Below are 18,192 nucleotides of genomic sequence, written 5' to 3' on the forward strand. Positions count from 1 at the left end.
GGGACGGTGCGCAAGGGCCCCGGGGGCCTGTCTGAGCATCCGTGGTTGGGAGGGGGTGTGGCTGCACCTTAAGGAAGGGGCTTCAGAGAAGAATCAAAGAATCCAAGATCAGCAGGGGAGGATTCAGGGGGCAGTTCTGGGGGCCCCCTGTGAGCCTGACTGCCCCAGGCCCCCATCCTGTGGCTTCCTTCCTGCCCTCTCCAGCACGTGCAGGCGACAGGAAGGGCCCACGGTCAGGACAGAAAGGGCAGAGATGCCAGGAGAGGGGCATCAGGGCCTCCTCTCTCCGAGGGGCCGGAACAGCATGGCTTGGTCTGCCCACTGCGCCAGCCCTGCCCGCGGACAGCACCACCCATGGGCCGTGTCCCCTCGCTGTGCCCGCCCGACCGGCCTGGCTCTTACTTGTCCAGCGCTGAGCCCTGGCTCTGATTGCTGGTGAGACGGGAGAAGACGTTACGGTCACTGCGGGGCCGCGTGGGAGGGGACGAGGGGGGCGTGAATCCCACGTCCGTGGACCTGGCGTGCAGGGGACAGAGGGCGGCGTCGTTAGTGCCCACACTCGTGCCCACAGGCTCACACGCTATGCTTCCAGCACCACCTTCTGGCTTGGCTGTCAGGCCTGCAGAGCAGGGGTCCCAGAGCCCAGCCCCCAGTTAGCTCCCAGACGCTGCCCTGAACCAGTCCATCCTTCTCATCATCAGAGGATTCCATATTTGGGGATTCACCCACTCTTGAAAATGGATTTGGAAACCCCAAAATCATACTCGCAGTGCTTCTGTGGTCATTTGCAGACACGAGCAGAGCAGCAAAAAATCTGAGCCCCCAAATGCACACATCCCCAGATGAAGTGGAACGAGGCGACGCCGGCCTTCTCGCCTCAGCTCTTATTCGGTGAACGGGTGGGCCTTCCGTGGTCCATTGGGTGTCATGTTTTTCCTATTTTTTGTGCTTTTGATTGCTGACTTCACCGTTTAAAATGGCCCCTTGGGTAGAGCGGAGGGGCCGCGTGGTGTCCTGAGCGCAGGGAGGCTGGGACGTGCCTTACGGGGAAAGTACGGGTGCGAGATGAGCTCATTCGGGCGTGTTATAGGGCCGCTGGCCGTGAGTTCAACGTGAATGAGTCACCGACATACATTAAGTAGGGTGTCTTTAAGCAGAAACACAAGTGAAACAAGGTTCTATCGTGATGGGTTGGTGACCATGTTGTGCCCAGAGGCTTGTGGGAACCTAATGCTGCATTCCTCTGGGAGCAGCGGGTCAGTGACCGCTAACTCCGCGTTCATGGTGACGACAGGAGACAACTACTGTGAGTAGGAAGGATGGACAGCCTCTGCAGGCAAGAACCTAGCAGCCCGCTGTGCCGCCCCATTCTGACACCGTGAGGTCCCCCTCTTTGGGAAGCTGTCATTAGTCATCATGATGACTTTGGAAAGTCATTAATGCATCTTCAGCGTGGTCTCTCAGCTTGGGGGTGAAGGGACATCTGTGAGACCCCAAGGGCACACATATGCTTGCAGCTCCCCACCCCGCTCCCTGAAGGCCTCTCTGCGAGCTGTGGCATCTGCCCAGACCTCAGAGGGCGGGACGGCTGGGAGCCTGAGCGAGCCCTCCTGCCTCCCTCCTAGGCAGGTGGCAAGAGGTCCCCGTGAGCCCCTGCTCCTCCACTATTTAGCTGTGTGACCTGGGGGAGGCCACCAAACCTCTCTGAAAATTGAGTGCAGGGACCAGATGACCAAGGAGGCATCCAGCGATGGGCCACGGCTCAGTGGGGCCTGGCCCTGGGAGCGGCTGGCCAGCTGGAGTTGCCTGCCCTCTGTAGTCAGCTCTCTGGGTTTTCTTTAAACGTCTACACTCCTCTCACATGACAAGACCTTAAACGGGCTAAAGACTTCCAAGGACCCATGGTCATGAAGAGGGGTGAAAAACGTCAGCACAATGACCACTCCAAGCGGCTACGAGGCCACCAACATGGAGCACGCATCAGCCAGCGGTTTTTAGCAGCGCGCGTGGCCACCCAGCTCAAGGTGCTATGGAGATTATATGTCCCCAAGCCCACAGACCTGCCGGGTGGGGAGGGGACCATGGGGGAAGCCGAATGACATAGCCAGACTGGCCCACATTAAACAGTGCCCACAACGATCTACAGATGGACCAGGACTAGATTCAGGCTGCCCAAGACTAGAATGAGCGATTCTGGGGAAGGTTCCAGAATATACTCTCACCTAATGGGCTGTCCTCGGTCATACGACTTCCTTCGGGTCAGAGGGGACGTCTCCGTGCCTCGAGACTGCCGGGGGCTGAGAGAGAAGGGTCCGGTGAGGCCCAGCCCCAGCTCCCTGCCCGCCCTGACCCGCACGCCTGGCTCCCCTCCTTACAAGGTACTGCCTCTGGTGGGCAGGCTGATGGTGCGCGAGACCTTGTCCCGGTAGTACTGGTCTCGGAGGGAGAGGCCCGCTCCGTCTTCCTTGATCTCCACGAGGGAGGCCAGCGACTTGGTGATGTTCTTGGTGGAGACGTCCAGCGGGGGCCCCAGGCACTCGGCCGACACGGCCTTCATCTGGGCAGACAGCTTGGGCTCGCCCTGGGGAAGGAAGGACTGGGGTGGACCGCTTGCCCACATGGGATGGCACAGAAACGGGGAGCCGGGGGGGGGGGGGATCCTAACCAGGGAAAGGGTGCTGCCTTGGCCTCCGGTGGAGGAACCAGAAATCACCCAGAGACTGTCTCTCAAGGCTTCGGGAGAATCTGAAGCCACGGAAATGGTTTCTCTGCCCTACTGAGACTGAAGGCCCAGACGGACTGACCTCTTTGCTGGCCCCCAGCTAATTAATCGGTTTACCCAAAGACTATGCACAGTTCACTGCCAGCCTGCAGCTTCTTCCCTTCTCTCTTTAATAAACCCTATTTCTTAGTTCAGCCTAATAACGGATCCCTGGCTGGCAGGTCAGCTCCCTCGTTGTGGACTCCCACAACTGAGCCTCTTGGATCTGTCATCTGCCCGCAGAATGACTGGACATCTGGACTTCGCCTTTGACTCTAAGCACGAGGCAGAGCCTTGGTGGGGGAGGCGTGACTTTTGAAAGGGGGGGCCTCTGGCTACGGTGACATCACTAGGCAGTGGCTCCAGCCATTTCTCCCACCTTCCACCCGCCTCAAAAAAGAATGGGCTGTAACAGTTTACACGTCCAGGCACCTCCCAATTCCAGGCTAGATCCTATCTGGACCTCCATCCCAGCCAGAGGCAATATCAGATCGGGGCTGGGGGATGAGGGTAGAGCCGCAGGAAGGTGGGGACCAGGCCTGGGGAGGCTGGTCCTGCCCTGGCCTACTGTCTGCCTTCCGATGGGGGCTCACCTTGAACTTGAAATCATCGTGGCTGGTGGAGCCTTTCATGGTGAACGATTGGGAGAAGCTAAGGAAGAAGCAGAGGGCATTCAGGATCCTGACAGCCCACGCCCTGGCTCTCCGGGACTTAGATCCATGGGTCCCAAACAGCCTACAAATCCAGGCTCAGCCCTGGGGCCCTGTGGCCACCCCGCACCCCAGCCCAGGTACGCGCTCAAACTCCTGACTTGGAAACTCACCTCCCCTCCGAGAACTCTGAGATCTCCTCATCAGTGCTGGCGTAGCCATTCTCTGTGGGAGGGAGGGAGGGAGGGCAGGAGGATGAGGGGGCTGGCCTCCCTCCCGTGTCTCAGCAGCCACGATCAGACTGGGCTCCTGGGGTGGTTCTGGGGAAGCGATGGTCTCCCTGGGGGTGGGAGCCAGGGAGCCCCAGGGTTCCCAGGAGCTGCCAGGCCTCCGCCCGCACCCACATACCCTGCTGCACGTTGTAGATGAGCGCCTGCAGCTCAGGATTCGTCTCGGCCTTCTCGCGCAGGGCGTCCAGGAGCAGGTGGTTCTGGGAGGAACCTGCGATGTCGGTCTGCCTCAGCCGTCCTTCCAGCAGCCGGATCTGAGCCTCCTTCTGTGCCACCTGCAACCCCTGAGGGCGGGGAGCGAGGCCTGGGTTACCCTTCCGGGCCTGACACCTGCTCCCAACAAGCCACCTGGGAGGGAAACCTGCTAACTCCAGACGTCAGCCCTGGGCCCGTCCCCGACTGAGAGGCACCCCAGCCCCTCACTTCCCTCACGCACACACCTCCGTGGAGTCGCCTTAGGACTCTCTCCCTGTTATGGGCTGAACTTTGTCCTCCCAAATTCACACGTTGACACTGTAACACCCAGGACCTCAGAATGTGACCGTATTTGGAGACAGGGCCTTTAAAGGGGTAATTAAGTTAAAAGGGGGTCTTTAGGGCAGGCCCCAATCTTATGACTGGTGTCCCTATAAGAAGAGGAGATTTGGGGCCAGCCTGGTGGCGTAGCGGTTAATTGTGTACATTCCACTTTGGCGGCCCGGGGTTCGCCGGTTCCGATCCCGGGAGTGGACATGGCACCACTTGGCACACCATGCTGTGGCAGGCGTCCCACGCATAAAGTAGAGGAAGACAGGCACAGATGTTAGCTCAGGGCTAGTCTTCCCCAGCAAAAAGAGGAGGATTGGCAGCAGATGTTAATTCAGGGCTAATCTTCCTCAAAAAAAAAAAAAAGGAGCTTTGGATCCAGTCACAGAGGGAAGACCACATGAAGGGAGAAGTCACCATCGACAAGCAGGGGAGAGAGGCCTCAGGAGAAGCCCACCCTGCCAACCCCAGGATCTCAGACACCAGCCTCCAGAAGTGGGAGAGAATAAACCTCCTGTTTAGGCCACCAGCCTGGGGCACTTTGTCATGGCAGCGCTGGCAGACTGACTCTCCCCAAAGACACAAAGCAGAGCTGGAGAGGTCACTGGGGATCAGAGGAGGAGATGAGGGCCGCCTCCCTGCCTCCTCTCCCAGTCACTGCACGCATACGATGTGGTGTCTGTCCCCAAGACCACAGGCCCCCGGAGGAAGGAGAGGCGGGCACAGGGCCCACCAAGGGATGCCTGATGCTCTAGTGTGAACCCTCCTGGGTGGCATGTGGTCTGTCTGTCTCGCGCTGCTCCATCCTAACACACACACACACACACGCACACACTTCTCCCTCCGCCTCCAGTGGGCTCCAGCCCAGCCCTGCGGTGGACGGGCCTGGACCAGTACACAGTCACCTCTAACGGAGCCCCACTGCGTGCCAGGACCACGCCAAGCCTCTCGCGTGTGTCATCTCGTTAAAACCGTGCAACAAGCCACGAGCTTGATACTGTCCCCACCCTCACTTTACAGCCTGGAGTCAGAGGCTGGGAGGGGAGGCAGCTGCCCTGGCCTGTCAGTGATGCAGACCAGGAGGAGCCAGGCCTGTGGGCGTCAGCACGAGGGCAGATCACAGAGGCAGGCGCCTGAGTGCGCGGGCCCGCCCGGGAGGTGAGCACCGGCCCACCTTGTCGATGGACGCCTTGAGAAAGTTGTCCAGCAGGAGGCGGGCTTCGGCCAGGGAGCAGGAGCTGATGACCACCGACGTGTCTGTGGAGTCCAGCTCCTCCTAGGACAGGAGGCAGAGAGGCCTCGTCACCCAGGGCTGCCACAGCCACCCAGCCCCACGTCCCTGCCGCCTCCGCCCGGCTGGGCACCTTGGTCTCTTCCAGCTGCACGATGGTGGCCTGGCAGTCGGTGATGCTGTCATTGATGTAGTCGATGTTGGCCGCCAGCACCTCGATCTCCTCTGCCAGCTCCTGTAGCCCCTTCTCCTCCTCCGGGCTCTCGGCCTGCAGCCGCTCACGCTTTCTCCGGAGAGCCTCCTGCAGGAGGAACAGCTCCTCCCTTTTCTGGGGGGGTGGGGAGAGGCCTCAGGTTGCTGCCCAGCCCTGCCCACAGCTCCCCACCAGGCCAGGCCCCAGGGCCCGCCCCCCACCCCCAGCACCTCTGGATTTCAGAGCAGGCACAAGGAGCAGGAGGAGAGGGCGTGAGGAGAGGCCCCAGGAGCGAGAGAAGTCAGCAGTGACGGCGGCGGACCGGACGGGGACGGGCGCAGGAGTGGAGGTGGGAGGGAGGGGAGGCGGGGCGGGGCCGCGGCACCTTGATGAGCCGTTCCATGTCGGCCTCCAGGTTGACGATGGTCATCCTCTGCATGACGATGTCGATAATCCGCCGCTCGAGGGACTGCCACTTGAGCCTGGCGGCCTTACTGAAGCTCTGGCTGGCCCCCTTCTTCTGGAACTTCTTTCTGGGAGACGGAGGCAAAGGGGATTGGGTGGGACCACCCTCGACCTCCGCAGCCCCACCGAGCCCCCACTGGGAGCCGACAGCCGTGGGGGACCCATCACTGAGCTACCTCCCCGGAGCTTGCCTCTCGCTGGTCCTGCCTCCACATTTCTACCCACCCTGGCCGCACAGACCGGGGTGCCGCCCGTCCACCCCACCTGGCAGGGCGGGTGCCATTGACAGTGGCCGCAGGATGGTCCCCCAAGAAGTGGTTGATCTTGCGGTTCCACTGGCGCACGATGCTGGAGACAGAGCGGGCCCCCGATTCGGCCTCAGACGAGGTAGTGCTGGCTGACACCTCCGCCCCCGAGTCCAGCATGGGTGGCTTCAGTCCTGCACGCCCTGCCACCCGCTCGGACATGGGCTTGGCCAGGCGCCTCAGTGCAGAAACCTGGGGGCCGAGAAAAGAGAGACCCAGTGAGCACGGTACCCCAAAGCCCATGAGAAGGCCCAGATTGGGGGGGTGCAGGCAGGAAGAAGACAGGGGCTGCTCTGTTCTGGTCTGGACTTGGGATAGAGAAAGGGCCAAGGGGTCTGCTTGATATGAAATGAACACAAGAGACCTCCACTTTTTTTTTTTTGGTGAGGAAGATTGGCCCTGAGCTAACATCTGTTCCCAATCTTCCTCTTTTTGCTGAGGAAGACTGGTCTTGAGCTAACATCTGTACCCATCTTCCTCTGTTTTATATGCAGGATGCCACCAGTGCATGGCTTGGTGAGTAGTGTGTAAGTCTATGCCCAGGATCTGAATCTGTGAACCCCGGGCCACCAAAGAGGAGGGCGTGAACTGAGCCATGACACCACTGGGCCAGCCCCTGAGACTTGCACTTTTTTCTAAAATTAACACGTCAGGCATGTGGGACCGGAGCCTGCAGCTTGCTTATTGAGAACGGCCCTACCAACAGGCCTCACACAAGGTCTGCAAGATCACATTTGCTGAGTGGAAGAAGGGAGAGCCAGGCCACAGGCAGACCTATCCCCTCCCGGTCCCTCGGGCCGTGGCCGAACTCCGGAGAAGGCAGCAATGCACATGCAGGGGAAGGGGCCTCGCTCACCTCCTGGGTTTTCCTCCTCAGGACCAGCTCCTGCTGCCGCTTCTGCGACTCCAGAGCTCGGATCTGAAACTGTGAGAAGCAGGCTGGGGTCCACCCTCAGGCACCACGCCCGGTCGGCCTGGGCCAGGACCAGGAAGGTGTGCCCAGCCCTGCAGGCGAAGCCTGGTGTCAGGGTGATTCTTGTGCAGCCAAAACTTGTTAATGAAACGGGATCTAGAGTTTAGCTCCCTCTCCCGGAGGTCACCATGAGGCCCCTGTGTCCGCAAGGGCAAGTCCCCCGGCCTCTTCTCCCCACCGTGGGCTAGGGATGCTGGACTAGCTGGCTCGGCCCTGCTGTGGCTGCCCTGCAGGGCTGGAGGCTGCACATTCCCGGCTCTGGCTTGCGGATGACCTTGGACCAGTTCCTGCCCATCTCTGGGGCTCGAGTCCCTCCCCTGGACAATACAGAGGCTGGACCCGCAGCCTGCGTGCCCGCCCTCCGTGACGCTGCACTCTGTTCTCCCACTCAGGATGGTGGGACCCAAGGCCGCGAGGCAGGAGGGGCGGCCGGGAAGCCGGCGAGTCTGGGGAGCTGGGGGGCTGGGGGATCCTCGAAGCCGCCCCTCACCTCCTGTCGCCGCTGCTCCTTCTTGAGCTGGGCGATCTCACGGTTCCTCTTGGTCTCTACCAGCCGCCGCCGCTGCTGTTCCTCTCGCATCTGCTTCATCAGGGCCACCTGGGACGGGCAGAGGCCGCGGCGTGAGGCAGGGCTGGACACGAGGCGGCCCACACCCTCCACGGAGCAGCTGCCTCTCGGGACGCTGAGCAGGGTGACCGCCTGCCAGGCAGCACTGGCTCAGGGTTTGGGGGTCTAGAACGAGGGGTCCATCCTCACCCCACCGAAGGAGTTGAAGCTGTCACACCGCCTGGCAACCTTCCAGCCTGCCCAGCCATGCCAGGCCGACCTCTCTGCATGGTCCAGCCGGCCCCCACTACTCCCAATACCACAGCCCCTGGTGGCCCTCACCCAGAGCCACCGTCCCATTCCAGGAGTAGCCCGGGGTGCCGGAGGCAAGTCCTCGCATCTGGATGGGGGACTTTCCTCTCTCCTGCTGACAGTTGAGCTGCCCACAGGGCTGAGGGGACAGTCAGGGGCCGACCCCAGGGCCAGGCCCACAGTGACAACCACCAAGACCAGCGTCATTTTTGGAGACCACACTGTACGCCAGGCCCCATCCTCGTGACTCAGATGAGAGGCGTTATCTCTCCCATTATGTAAACAAGGAAACGAGCCTCAGAGAGACAAAATAACTTAAAGTCACAAAACCAGTGAGGAATGCCCAGACTTCCGGCCCCGGTCATTCTGCCTCTAAAATCCAGCCCTCACCACAGCCCCAGGGCCGGCACCACGGCCATTCAGAGCAGAGCTGGCCACCAAGGAGAGCCTGGAACCCGGAGTGCTTGGGGGCCTGGCCAAAGGCACAGAGCACCGTGAGTGTGGCCAGAGATGACCCAGCATGATGGACAGCCAGGCCCTCGGGGCCTTGAGGCATCTGCCTCCCCCCTGCCCCCAAGTCCTGGTGCCCGAAGCATGAGAAACTATGCACACGGGGTTTCAGACACGTTCCGAGGGACCAGGGCCTGAGAATCGGGTGTGGGTGGATCCTTCCTCTACAGTGAGGCCTTAGGCAGCACCAGGAACGTCCCCAGCCTGCCCTGCTCTGGGATAGCCGGAAGAAGAGACGGCAGCGGGGAGGCAGGCCCTGCTGGGGTGAGTGCACAGAGAGCAGGAGAGCTCGCTGCAGCGGCCGGGTCTCTGGGGTCCAGAATCAGCCTGTCCCAAAGAACCGGGACAGGCCAGCCCAAGCCCTAGCTGAAGGGGACCATCTGAGACCAGGCATGCCAGGGCTGCATGCAAACCCGAGGTCAGCTATCCTCTGGGGCCAGGGGGCGAGGCTAGCTGGGCTCCCCCGGACAAAGGCCGATCTGCCCACCTGTGCAGGTGTGGCCGAGCGCCACGGAGGCCACCACAGGGGTGAAGGCCTCAGGATGGGAGTGCACGCAACAGCGCTGAAAGCGACATGGTACCCGCGACCGGCGCTGCTCTGCAGATGTGACACAAAAGGCAGTGTCCCCTCTCCGGGGGAGACCCTGGTGACGGGGGGGCCACTCCGGTTCCAGTCTGTAATCACTAGGGCCCAGCAGCTGACCTGCGGGGGACGGTCCTTGGGCATCGGCTCTCACGGCACCTGTACCCTCTCTGTCCCTCCCCTGCCAGGCCCCCCTGGGATGGCCCAGGGTGCTCTTTCTGACCTCTGGCCTGGGCTCGCCAGAATGCCGTTAGAGGGTGTGCAGAGCTGGCACCTGGCTGAGGGGCCTGCAACCCTGAGCTTCAAACCCAGGGGCAGGCACGGGTCCTCCAGCCTTCAAACAGATCCCGGGCGTTACATTACTTTTCCAGAGCCGTGGGCGGATCCCCTGCCTCGCAAGGCTCACGGTCAGGCCACCCCGCCGAGAGGAGAGCTGGCCAGGACAGGCTGGGCTGCCTGGAGAGGCGTGAGCGGAAACCTCAAGGAGACAGTGAGGACGCAGACAAGACCCCACAACTGCTCCTGGAGCTGCCGCAGGACCGCAGCCCCATGGGTGTGCTGCTCCACCCGGGGAACCAAGACCCCCGGCCCTTCGGCCCACCCCACCAGAGGGCCCCTGCATTCAAGCCCCTCCAAATTCCTCTTAGAGCCCTCTGTCTCAACACCCCACAGGACGGAAGTGCTGGAGTTGGAGAAAATGGGGCTCCCAGGCCGGTCTGATTACAGCACCCTGGTCCAGCTGGTGCAGCCCCCAGACCTGTGGCCCAGGCTCGGCTGGAGACAGAGGCAGCCCAGGAGTAGGGCCGGGCCTGCCTGAGGGCTGACGGTCCCCTCCTCTCCTCTTAGAGTCTGCATCACCATCACGGCATTGCCTCCCTCCGCTGCACTCCGGTCAGCCAGCCGAGTCCATGTGAGGACGCAGGGACTGATGGCTCCCAGACCCACACCCCTGTCCTGCCAGCCCCGAGGACCAGGCGCTCTGCTCTGGTGCCCATTTCCGAGGCCAGCCCTCCACAGCTCGCTGGGGCTGCCAGGAGCACCCGGCTTTGCTAGGGCGTCCAGCCCCAAGGCCGGGCCCAGGCCTGGAGAGCCGGGGTTCACCAGGGGCTGAGGGCCAGGGCAGGAGAGCATCACAGGAAGGCCCGGGGGAGGAAGGACATAAAGGAAGCAGGGATGTGTGTGGGGGAAGAACACACCCAGACACGGGGCAGAAGATCTGGGCCCAGACCCCAGAGACAAGCGTACCCTGAGGAGGGCAAAAGAGGAAAAGAAGGCACCTGCTACATGGACCACACATCAGAGCGGGAGGCTGAGAACCAAGCTCGAACTCCAGCACCACATCTAGGTGCTGAGATTAACTTCTCTGAGCCCCACTGGCCCAGGCGCAAAATGAGGATAACAAGAGGACACGTCTCATGAGCTTCTGCTCAGGGATGGGACGTGATCACGCCTGGTAAGTGACTGACCTGGGGCCCGGCCACAGTAAACCTTCAGACAGTGGCAATTATTCTTCTTCTTCTTTAGGCAAAGGCTTCCCACATGGGAGGCCTCACCTAGACTCTGTGCAGCCTGGAGACAATGGTGGTGGAGATTCCCAGCACGGGGACAGTGCCGAGCGGGGTCCCCTGGAGACCCTTGCCTGCCCCCCCACTTGGGAAAGTGGTATCACCCTGGACGATGCACCCGGCTAAGCGGACAGCATCCAGGACCAGGACAGGTTGAGCTGGGCAATGCTGTGTGTCTAGAAGATGGTCCACGCTGACAGCAACGATTATTCCCAACACGGCGAGCGGATTCTCAGAAGGCAGCCCCCGGCACCCCCCTCACTACCTTGGCCTTCTTCATCTCGGCCACCTCGGCCTGCAGCTTCTTCAGCTCCCTCTCGTAGCGCGACTGGTTCTTGAGCAGCCGCGCGTGCTCCTTCTGCGCGGCCTGCAGCTTCTGCAGATCCCGGTTCATCTCCCGCAGCCTCTTCTCGTAGTCCGCCTTGATCTTGTTGGCCTTCTCCTCCGTGTAGCACTCCATGGTGCCTGAGGGCGCAGGAGGCGGCCGTCAGGGCCACGGCCCCGGGGGGCCCTGTCCGCTGTGGGCTCGGACGGGGCAGGCAGGGGCTGGGGCTCTGGTCTCGCCGCGTGGCCTTGGGAAAGTCACGCCCCTCTGGGCACCTGTCTCTTCATCTCAACAACAAGGGGATCAGACTGGGGGATGCCCAAGACCCCTCCCCGCCCCCACATTCTCTGGGACCTTGAGGCGGTGTTTCATCTTGGGCTCTCTGAGCCCCTGGTCGCCGGCTTCCCATGAGGGTCCTGAGGGCCACTCACGCTGGCTGAGTTCTGACCCATGACTGGAGCCAAGGGCTGGGGCTGGGGGAAGGGGAAGCGTTCGCGGGAGGAGACGGAGGCTGTGGGGTGGGCAGAAGGAATGAACTGCTCTCCACCCTAGCCCTTCCCACCTCAACGGCCAACAGACATCTCCACGTGGATGCCTAACAGACTCCTCACTGGACAGCTGCGAACTCCACTGCCCATCTCCCTCCCGCCACAGTCCTCCAGGTCGCAGGGAATAGCATCGCCATCCTCCTGGAAGCTCGGCCCGGGAGGCAGCCTCGGTTCCCCTCTCCCTGACAACCCACCCGATCAGCCAACCGGGTCTTTTGTCTCTACCTCCAAGACACATCCAGAATCAGACCCTCTTGTGCCACCTCCCGTCCCAGCCACCTTTCACCTGAATCTTCCTAACAGCTTCCTACTGGGTCTCAAGCGTCCGCTTCCATCCCCCACACAGCAGCCAGAGGGGCCTTCTGAAAACGCTTTTAAAATTTACATCACGTCCCTCTCTCAAGACTGCGCCCTTCCCCATTTCCCTCTGCCAATAAGCAGTGTCCTTAAAATGACTGACGTGACTGGGTCTTCTCTCACGGTGCTCCAGCCGTCTGGCTCCCTCTCACCCCACCCACAGGCCAGGCACACGCCAGCCTCAGGGCTGGGCATCTTCTGTTCCCTCTGCCTGGACTGCTCCTCCCTGTGCTCACACTGCTCGAACACTATGTCACCTCCTTCAAGTCTGCTCAGGTGCCACCTTCTCCGTGAAGCCTTCCATGACCATCTTTTTAAAACTCCAACCCACCCCTAGCACACGCCCTGCCTCCTCCCAGGCTGTATTTTTCCTGCAACACTTATCACCCTCTCCTGCTACAGATTCTGCTTATTTATCTGATTTGTGTCTGTCTCCCCACCAGAATGTATCCCCCCATGACGGCCGGGATCGGCTCAGTTCAGTATCTCTAGCACCTTGAATAACGTCTTCCATCTAAGATGTCATCAACAAACATCTGCTGAGTAAGTGAATGAATGAAGGAATGAATGAATGAATGGGCTGAGAGCAGTGGAAGGAGGACGGAAGGTGAGACATAGGGGTGTCAGTAGGTTCAAGGGAAAATACTCAAGGAGCCGAACATCGGAAAGAGGCTGAGGGGGGTCATGTTCAAGTCCCTGGGGGATATAAAGGATTCTAATACCGAAGATGACGGTAAAAAAAAATAATAACTAATGTAAAACATAGCATAGGAACGAGGGTGAGATATGAGAACTCTGATTGTGGGTCAAAGGGCCACAGTCCAGGGGTCACAGAAGCTCTGCCCAGAAGACCAGGTAAGGGCCAGCAGTCCAGCTGCAGGGGAGGGGCCCCGGGGCAGCGAGGGGCCGGGCGGGGGGAGACGGGGGCGGGGGGGGGGGGCGGCTCACTGAGGTTCTGCAGCACGCGGTCGCGCTCCAGCTGCGTGTCCCGGATCTTGTTCTGCAGCAGAATCAGCTTCTCCTCGTACTGGTGCTTCAGTGTCTGCAGCCGCCGCTGGCTGTTCTCCAGCTCGTCGATCAGCTTCTGCTTGATCTCGATCTCGCACGTCAGGTCGGCCAGGTCGGCCTGGAAGTTCACCTCTGGGGTGGGGGGTGGGGGGGGCAGAGACAGGCTTCAGCCAGCGCCTGGGGCGAGGGGGGCTCCCCTGGGTCAGCTGTGACCAGAGCCCAGAGGCGAGAGGAAACGTAAGTGCTGTGAGATGTGGTGACATGTTCAAAGCGCAGCCCCAGAAGTACAAGGCTGGGCCAAGGAGCTGGTGGGGGTCGAGGCATGTCCCTTGCCCCTGCTGGGCCCCAGAGGCTAATGTCCACCTGTCACAGAGGACATGGGACCCAGCCTCGGTGGAGGAGGAAGGGAGGATAGAGAGACCTTACAGGGCTCTGGGTCAGAGAGGGCGCAGGGCGGAGCTGATGGAGCAGGTGTCCCATTTGAGGGGACCTCTGCTGAAGGCCCAGCATGATCCACCGTGCTGGAGGTATGGTCACTAGCCCTCTCTGGGCTGTTTCTGCAGCGATGGCATAGGGCGGGCTCCTGACACCTGTGCACAGGGCTGCAGCGAGGAGTGACAGAACCCGGCACGGACGGGGCCAAGCTCAGCACAGGCCCACACGCAAGGAGCGCTCAGATGGGTTTGCTGCCATTTTTGTTGTTATTGGTTTCACATCTGGGAGTTCCAGGCCCCGGACAGCCTCTCTGTTTGAGAACTCAAGCAGGGCCTGACCCCACCCCTGGGGCATCGGGCTCAGGGTCTCACATCCAGAAAGTCAGCCCTGAGCAGTTTCTCCGGGCCCAGCGCTGACCGGCAGCCCTGCCCCCGGGGGAACCAGCCACCTGGAGTCTAACCTCCCTCGCCCCCCGGCCCGGCGCACCCTTCTCCTCGGGGTCTGAGTCCGAGTCCACCAGGCTCTCCTCGCTGCCCGAGTCCTCATCTTCATCCTCACGCCCCTCCTCCTCCTCACAGCCGCTCTCGTCTCGCTCCTCCTCCTCCTGGGCACCGAGCACCATTAGGGGTGGGCGGGCGGCCCTTCTGCGCTCAGGCTGGGCCTGGCCCCAGCAGGGAGCCCAGAAACAGAGGCCTCGGGTGTGTCCGGAGGGTGGGGAATGGGGTGAGTTGCTACTGGGGCCCCTTGTGCCCACCTCCCCCCGGCAGAGTACCCCACCTCCCCAACAGCCTGGGCAGAGCCCCCATCAACCACCTGGGATAGAGATCACCATGGCAACCCGTCACAGACATCAGGAGGCCCAGGATGGCCTGGAGGCAGATGGAAGCCCCCACCCACCCTGCAGAGGGATGTCGAGGGGCCCCCACCCAGCAGGGACGTGGGAGAGCATGGGGAGGGGCGGGGCGGTCCCCCACCTCCTCGGCCTCAGCCTCGTTCTCATCGGTCTCCTCGCTGTTCTCCTGCTGGAGTTTCGCCCTCTTTTTGAAGGCCTCCTTCTCTGGGCTGTCCAGGAGTGAAGGGTGGGCCAGGTTAGGGGATAGAGCTGCCTTGAGCTTGTAGGCAGAGCTAGGGGGGCAGGGGATGTCTTGTCCAGAGGGCGCAAGGATGGGGCGGGCTCCTGCTCTGCAGGGAATCAGGTCTCTGCTCTGGCTCCCAACCCAGGATTAACCCTGGGGAGCCGTGACCCCCTCTCCTGGGGACAAGCACAGCACCAGGGAAAAGCTGGGTGGCTTCTGCCCAGGGGGCTGAGCAAATTTGCTCAGTGAGTTTCTAAGTGACGCTGGGGCGGCCCCTCCCGAACACAGGTGGCAGCAGTCCTCCAGGGGGCCACCCCGTGAGAGCCTGGGATGTGGGGGGGCTCTCGGGGGAGGCGCCTGGCACTCCGCTCACCTCTTCCTCCGCTGCCTGACCTCCTTCTTCTTGAGCCTCTCCAGGTCCTGCTTGGCCCTGCGGATCACCTCGGAGGCATCTTCCATGGAGCTGGCCGGGCTGCCCCCGAAGGCCGGCGCAGCGGGAGACCCACCCAGGGAGTAGGGGCTCCGAGCCGAGGCCCGAGAGAGGCTGCGACGCAGGGACTCGTTCATGGCCTCACTCTCCAGGAGCTTCGTCCTGCGTGGAGGAGCGAGGGGGTGAGGCCGGGTGAGGGGCAGCTCCTCACCCCGCCTGGCCCGGGCCTGGCCAAGGCCCCAGGATCCCCAAATACGCCGGGGCTCACTCACCGTAGCTCCTCAATCTCCCGGATGTAGTTCTGGATCAGGGTACCAATGGCCTCGTTGCCATCGCCTGCAGGGAGGGCGGGAAGGAAGCGGCCACAACAGTAAGGTAAGTAACAGTAAGGACCTCCTGCTCTGAGACCGGCGGTCTCGCATCTGTGCCTCCAACGGGGTCGCACGCATGGGCCTTTTCCAAAAAGCAATCTACGTCAGAGAAAGACCTGTATGTGTGCACGGACCAGCACCGGGAAATAGGGAGAAATTGGAAACAACCTAAAAGATCCTTCAACAGAGGGTTGTTATAATAAATTATCCATCACCATGACATACGGAATACCATACCTTTTAAAAGAATTAAGGAGGTTTATATGTTTTATTATGGAAAGATCTCTAAAGCAGAATGCTAAGAGATGTCATAGGACGATTCATATGACTTCATATACAGAAAAAGAAAAAAGCACAGACTCGCACACATATATATATATATGCGTGTGTAGGAATCTACATTCCTATTTGGAGCAAGGTACTGAGAAAGGAGGGGGAAAATGTGCCCCCAGCTATTTCTAAGAAAGAGAGGACGTGGGCTGGACAGTCAGTGACAGAGGATTTCAACCCTTCCCTCTCTACACGCCTGTTAATCGACGAGGATGGATTCTTGTGCTACTTGGGTCATAAAAAAAAAGTTTTATAATTAATTTGAAAAATGCATAAATGAATTGCTCTGTGCATTGACCGCTGGCCCAGCCCGCCCCGTGTGCTGGGGAGGGTGTGGGGAGACGGGTCCCAGCCCCGAGGTGCTCCGAGCCGGCCTGCCGCACCCCAACTCACCGGCCTTGGCCAGGAGCAGGTTGGCCTCCTGGCTCATGAGCTGGGTGACGCGGTTGTTGATGGCATCGATGGCCTCCTGCATGGCCTTCACCCGCAGGCGCAGCGCCCCGTTCTCCTTCTGCAGCATGGCATTCTCCCGGAACAGGTCACTATAGCCCTCGGCACCGTCCTCCCCAATTACTCGCTTGCCCTGGGAGGAGGGGCGGGCAGGGAGCGGTCAGGAGCCGGAGCTCCTGGGGAGGGGAGCGGGGGACGATGCCCACCCCCACCGCTGCCCTAGCCTCTCCCTCAGGGTGGCAGCATGGCGGTCTCCCCTGCCCCAAAACACAGCTCCCCTCTCCCAGTGCTCAGAAACCTTATATGGCTCCCGGTGACAACAAAGAGGTCCAGAGTTTGTAAGAGCCATTCCAGGCCTCCCACAATCTCACCTCCACCTATCTTTCAATGGCTCACCTTTGCATCTCCATAAATGCTAACCCAAGCGTCAAAACCCTACGGGGCTCAGGCCATTGGTACAAATGAGTAAGTCAGTGGGTGTGAGACGACAGGGAGTGGTGGAGACTGGAGTGAATAGTCCCAGTCTCAGTCTAAAAGGGGCAGCCCCTGTGCCACTCTAGCCAACCTAGTGCTATACATTGATAGATCGTCAATTTTTTTTTTGGTGAGGAAGATTTGCCCTGAACTAACATCTGTTCCAAATTTTTCTCTTTTTGCTTGAGGAAGACTCTCACTGAGTTAACGTCCATACCTATCTTCCTCTATCTTGTATGTGGGATGCTGCCCCAGCATGGCTTGATAAGTAGTGTGTAGGTCCACGCCCAAGATCCGAACCCACGAAGCAGAGTGCGTGAACTTAACCACTATACCACTGGGCTGGCCCCTAGATCTTCAAATTTTTAAAGTAAAAACTGCAACTTCCTAATTTTCAAAAAGGTTGACAAACTGAGCTGCATTCTTTTAAGACAGGGCAAGTCAAACCAAAACCCACTTGTGTGCCAGGTTCAGGCCATGGGCCACCAGCCGGTGACTTCTGCCTGAATCACAGAGGATTGGACACGTCCCCCAAAGCACCCCTTTTCCCATCTCTGCTCCTTTGTGCACGGCTGGTTCTCATCCTAGAACTCATGCGCCACTTCCTTTTGCTGCTATCTCATTCATTCTTCGAGATCCATGGAAAAGGCTCCTCCTCCAGGAAGCCCTCCCTGGCCACCTGAGTGACTAGGGCCAACTCTCTCCTCTGTCCTCCCCCCAGCACACCGGCCCACCCATGTGGTCCCCATCAACTATTCTTAGTCTCTACCACAGTCTAGCAGTCTCATCTGGACCAACACAGCATGTCAGCAGACATGAAAACACCCAGCAGAGTGTCTGTCTGTGCATCAGATCTATGTGACGAAAGCCACGTGCTCCTCTCTCTCTTAGCACTCTACAACCCCGCGGGCTCCGACCGCTCGATTCACCTGCACGAGAGCCCCCGATGCAGAGCATCACGGCTGGCACGCAGCGATGCCCAGCGAGTGGGAGAAGAGCGGGTTGGAGGTGATGGAGGCGGGGGGAGTGGTGAGGAACGGGGGCCGTGCTCACCGCCTTGTACTCCATCAGCTCCATCTGCAGGCGTGCGATCTCGGCCCGCAGCGCGCTGATCTGCTGGCTGGTCTTGTCCTGGTTCACCACCACCTTGTTCTTGATGTTGCGGGCCCGATTGGCGTATTTCAGTGTGTTGAGCGTCTCCATGAAGTCGCGGTCCGAGGGGCTCACGCAGGCGATCATGATGGTCTGGCTGGGGGTGCGGCAGGGTGAGCAAGGCATGGCCGGCCCTGGAAGCATCGCCTCAGAGCACAGCTCCGGCTCCCATCCCTTCCCCACTGGCCGACACCCCAAGGACCCGGGATTCACCAGGGTGGATCCCGACCCTCTGGCCTGGGTTTCCTTCCCATAGTGAAGGCGGCTGTAGGGTTGGGAGGCTGGGACGTGTCATCGCCAGAGCCTCAGCTAAGCATCCCCTTAGC

The 18,192-nt window shown here is 60.6% G+C and overlaps 1 protein-coding gene across 6 annotated transcripts in view; it reads right to left on the minus strand.

Annotated features, from left to right (window-relative positions):
• Positions 1-18,192, minus strand: part of KIF21B (kinesin family member 21B) — a 47,760-nt gene that overhangs the window by 12,888 nt on the left and 16,680 nt on the right. For 4 of the 6 annotated variants that reach the window (XM_070602555.1, XM_070602553.1, XM_070602554.1 and 1 more), the window contains exons 8-27: positions 17,768-17,963; positions 16,184-16,373; positions 15,362-15,425; positions 15,033-15,251; positions 14,558-14,645; positions 14,070-14,187; positions 13,089-13,280; positions 11,176-11,375; positions 7,884-7,991; positions 7,277-7,345; positions 6,380-6,612; positions 6,036-6,183; positions 5,591-5,785; positions 5,401-5,502; positions 3,820-3,985; positions 3,585-3,636; positions 3,355-3,412; positions 2,376-2,581; positions 2,223-2,297; positions 403-516 (exon numbers count right to left, since the gene is read on the minus strand). In XM_070602555.1, the coding sequence (XP_070458656.1) occupies positions 403-516; positions 2,223-2,297; positions 2,376-2,581; positions 3,355-3,412; positions 3,585-3,636; positions 3,820-3,985; positions 5,401-5,502; positions 5,591-5,785; positions 6,036-6,183; positions 6,380-6,612; positions 7,277-7,345; positions 7,884-7,991; positions 11,176-11,375; positions 13,089-13,280; positions 14,070-14,187; positions 14,558-14,645; positions 15,033-15,251; positions 15,362-15,425; positions 16,184-16,373; positions 17,768-17,963 (2,793 nt within the window). The remainder of the gene's footprint in view (positions 1-402; positions 517-2,222; positions 2,298-2,375; positions 2,582-3,354; positions 3,413-3,584; positions 3,637-3,819; positions 3,986-5,400; positions 5,503-5,590; positions 5,786-6,035; positions 6,184-6,379; positions 6,613-7,276; positions 7,346-7,883; positions 7,992-11,175; positions 11,376-13,088; positions 13,281-14,069; positions 14,188-14,557; positions 14,646-15,032; positions 15,252-15,361; positions 15,426-16,183; positions 16,374-17,767; positions 17,964-18,192) is intronic. The other 2 variants (XM_070602557.1, XM_070602556.1) reach the window with 1 other exon arrangement.

Source organism: Equus przewalskii, chromosome 31 (assembly GCF_037783145.1).
Source record: "Equus przewalskii isolate Varuska chromosome 31, EquPr2, whole genome shotgun sequence".
NCBI classification, from domain to species: Eukaryota; Metazoa; Chordata; class Mammalia; order Perissodactyla; family Equidae; genus Equus; species Equus przewalskii.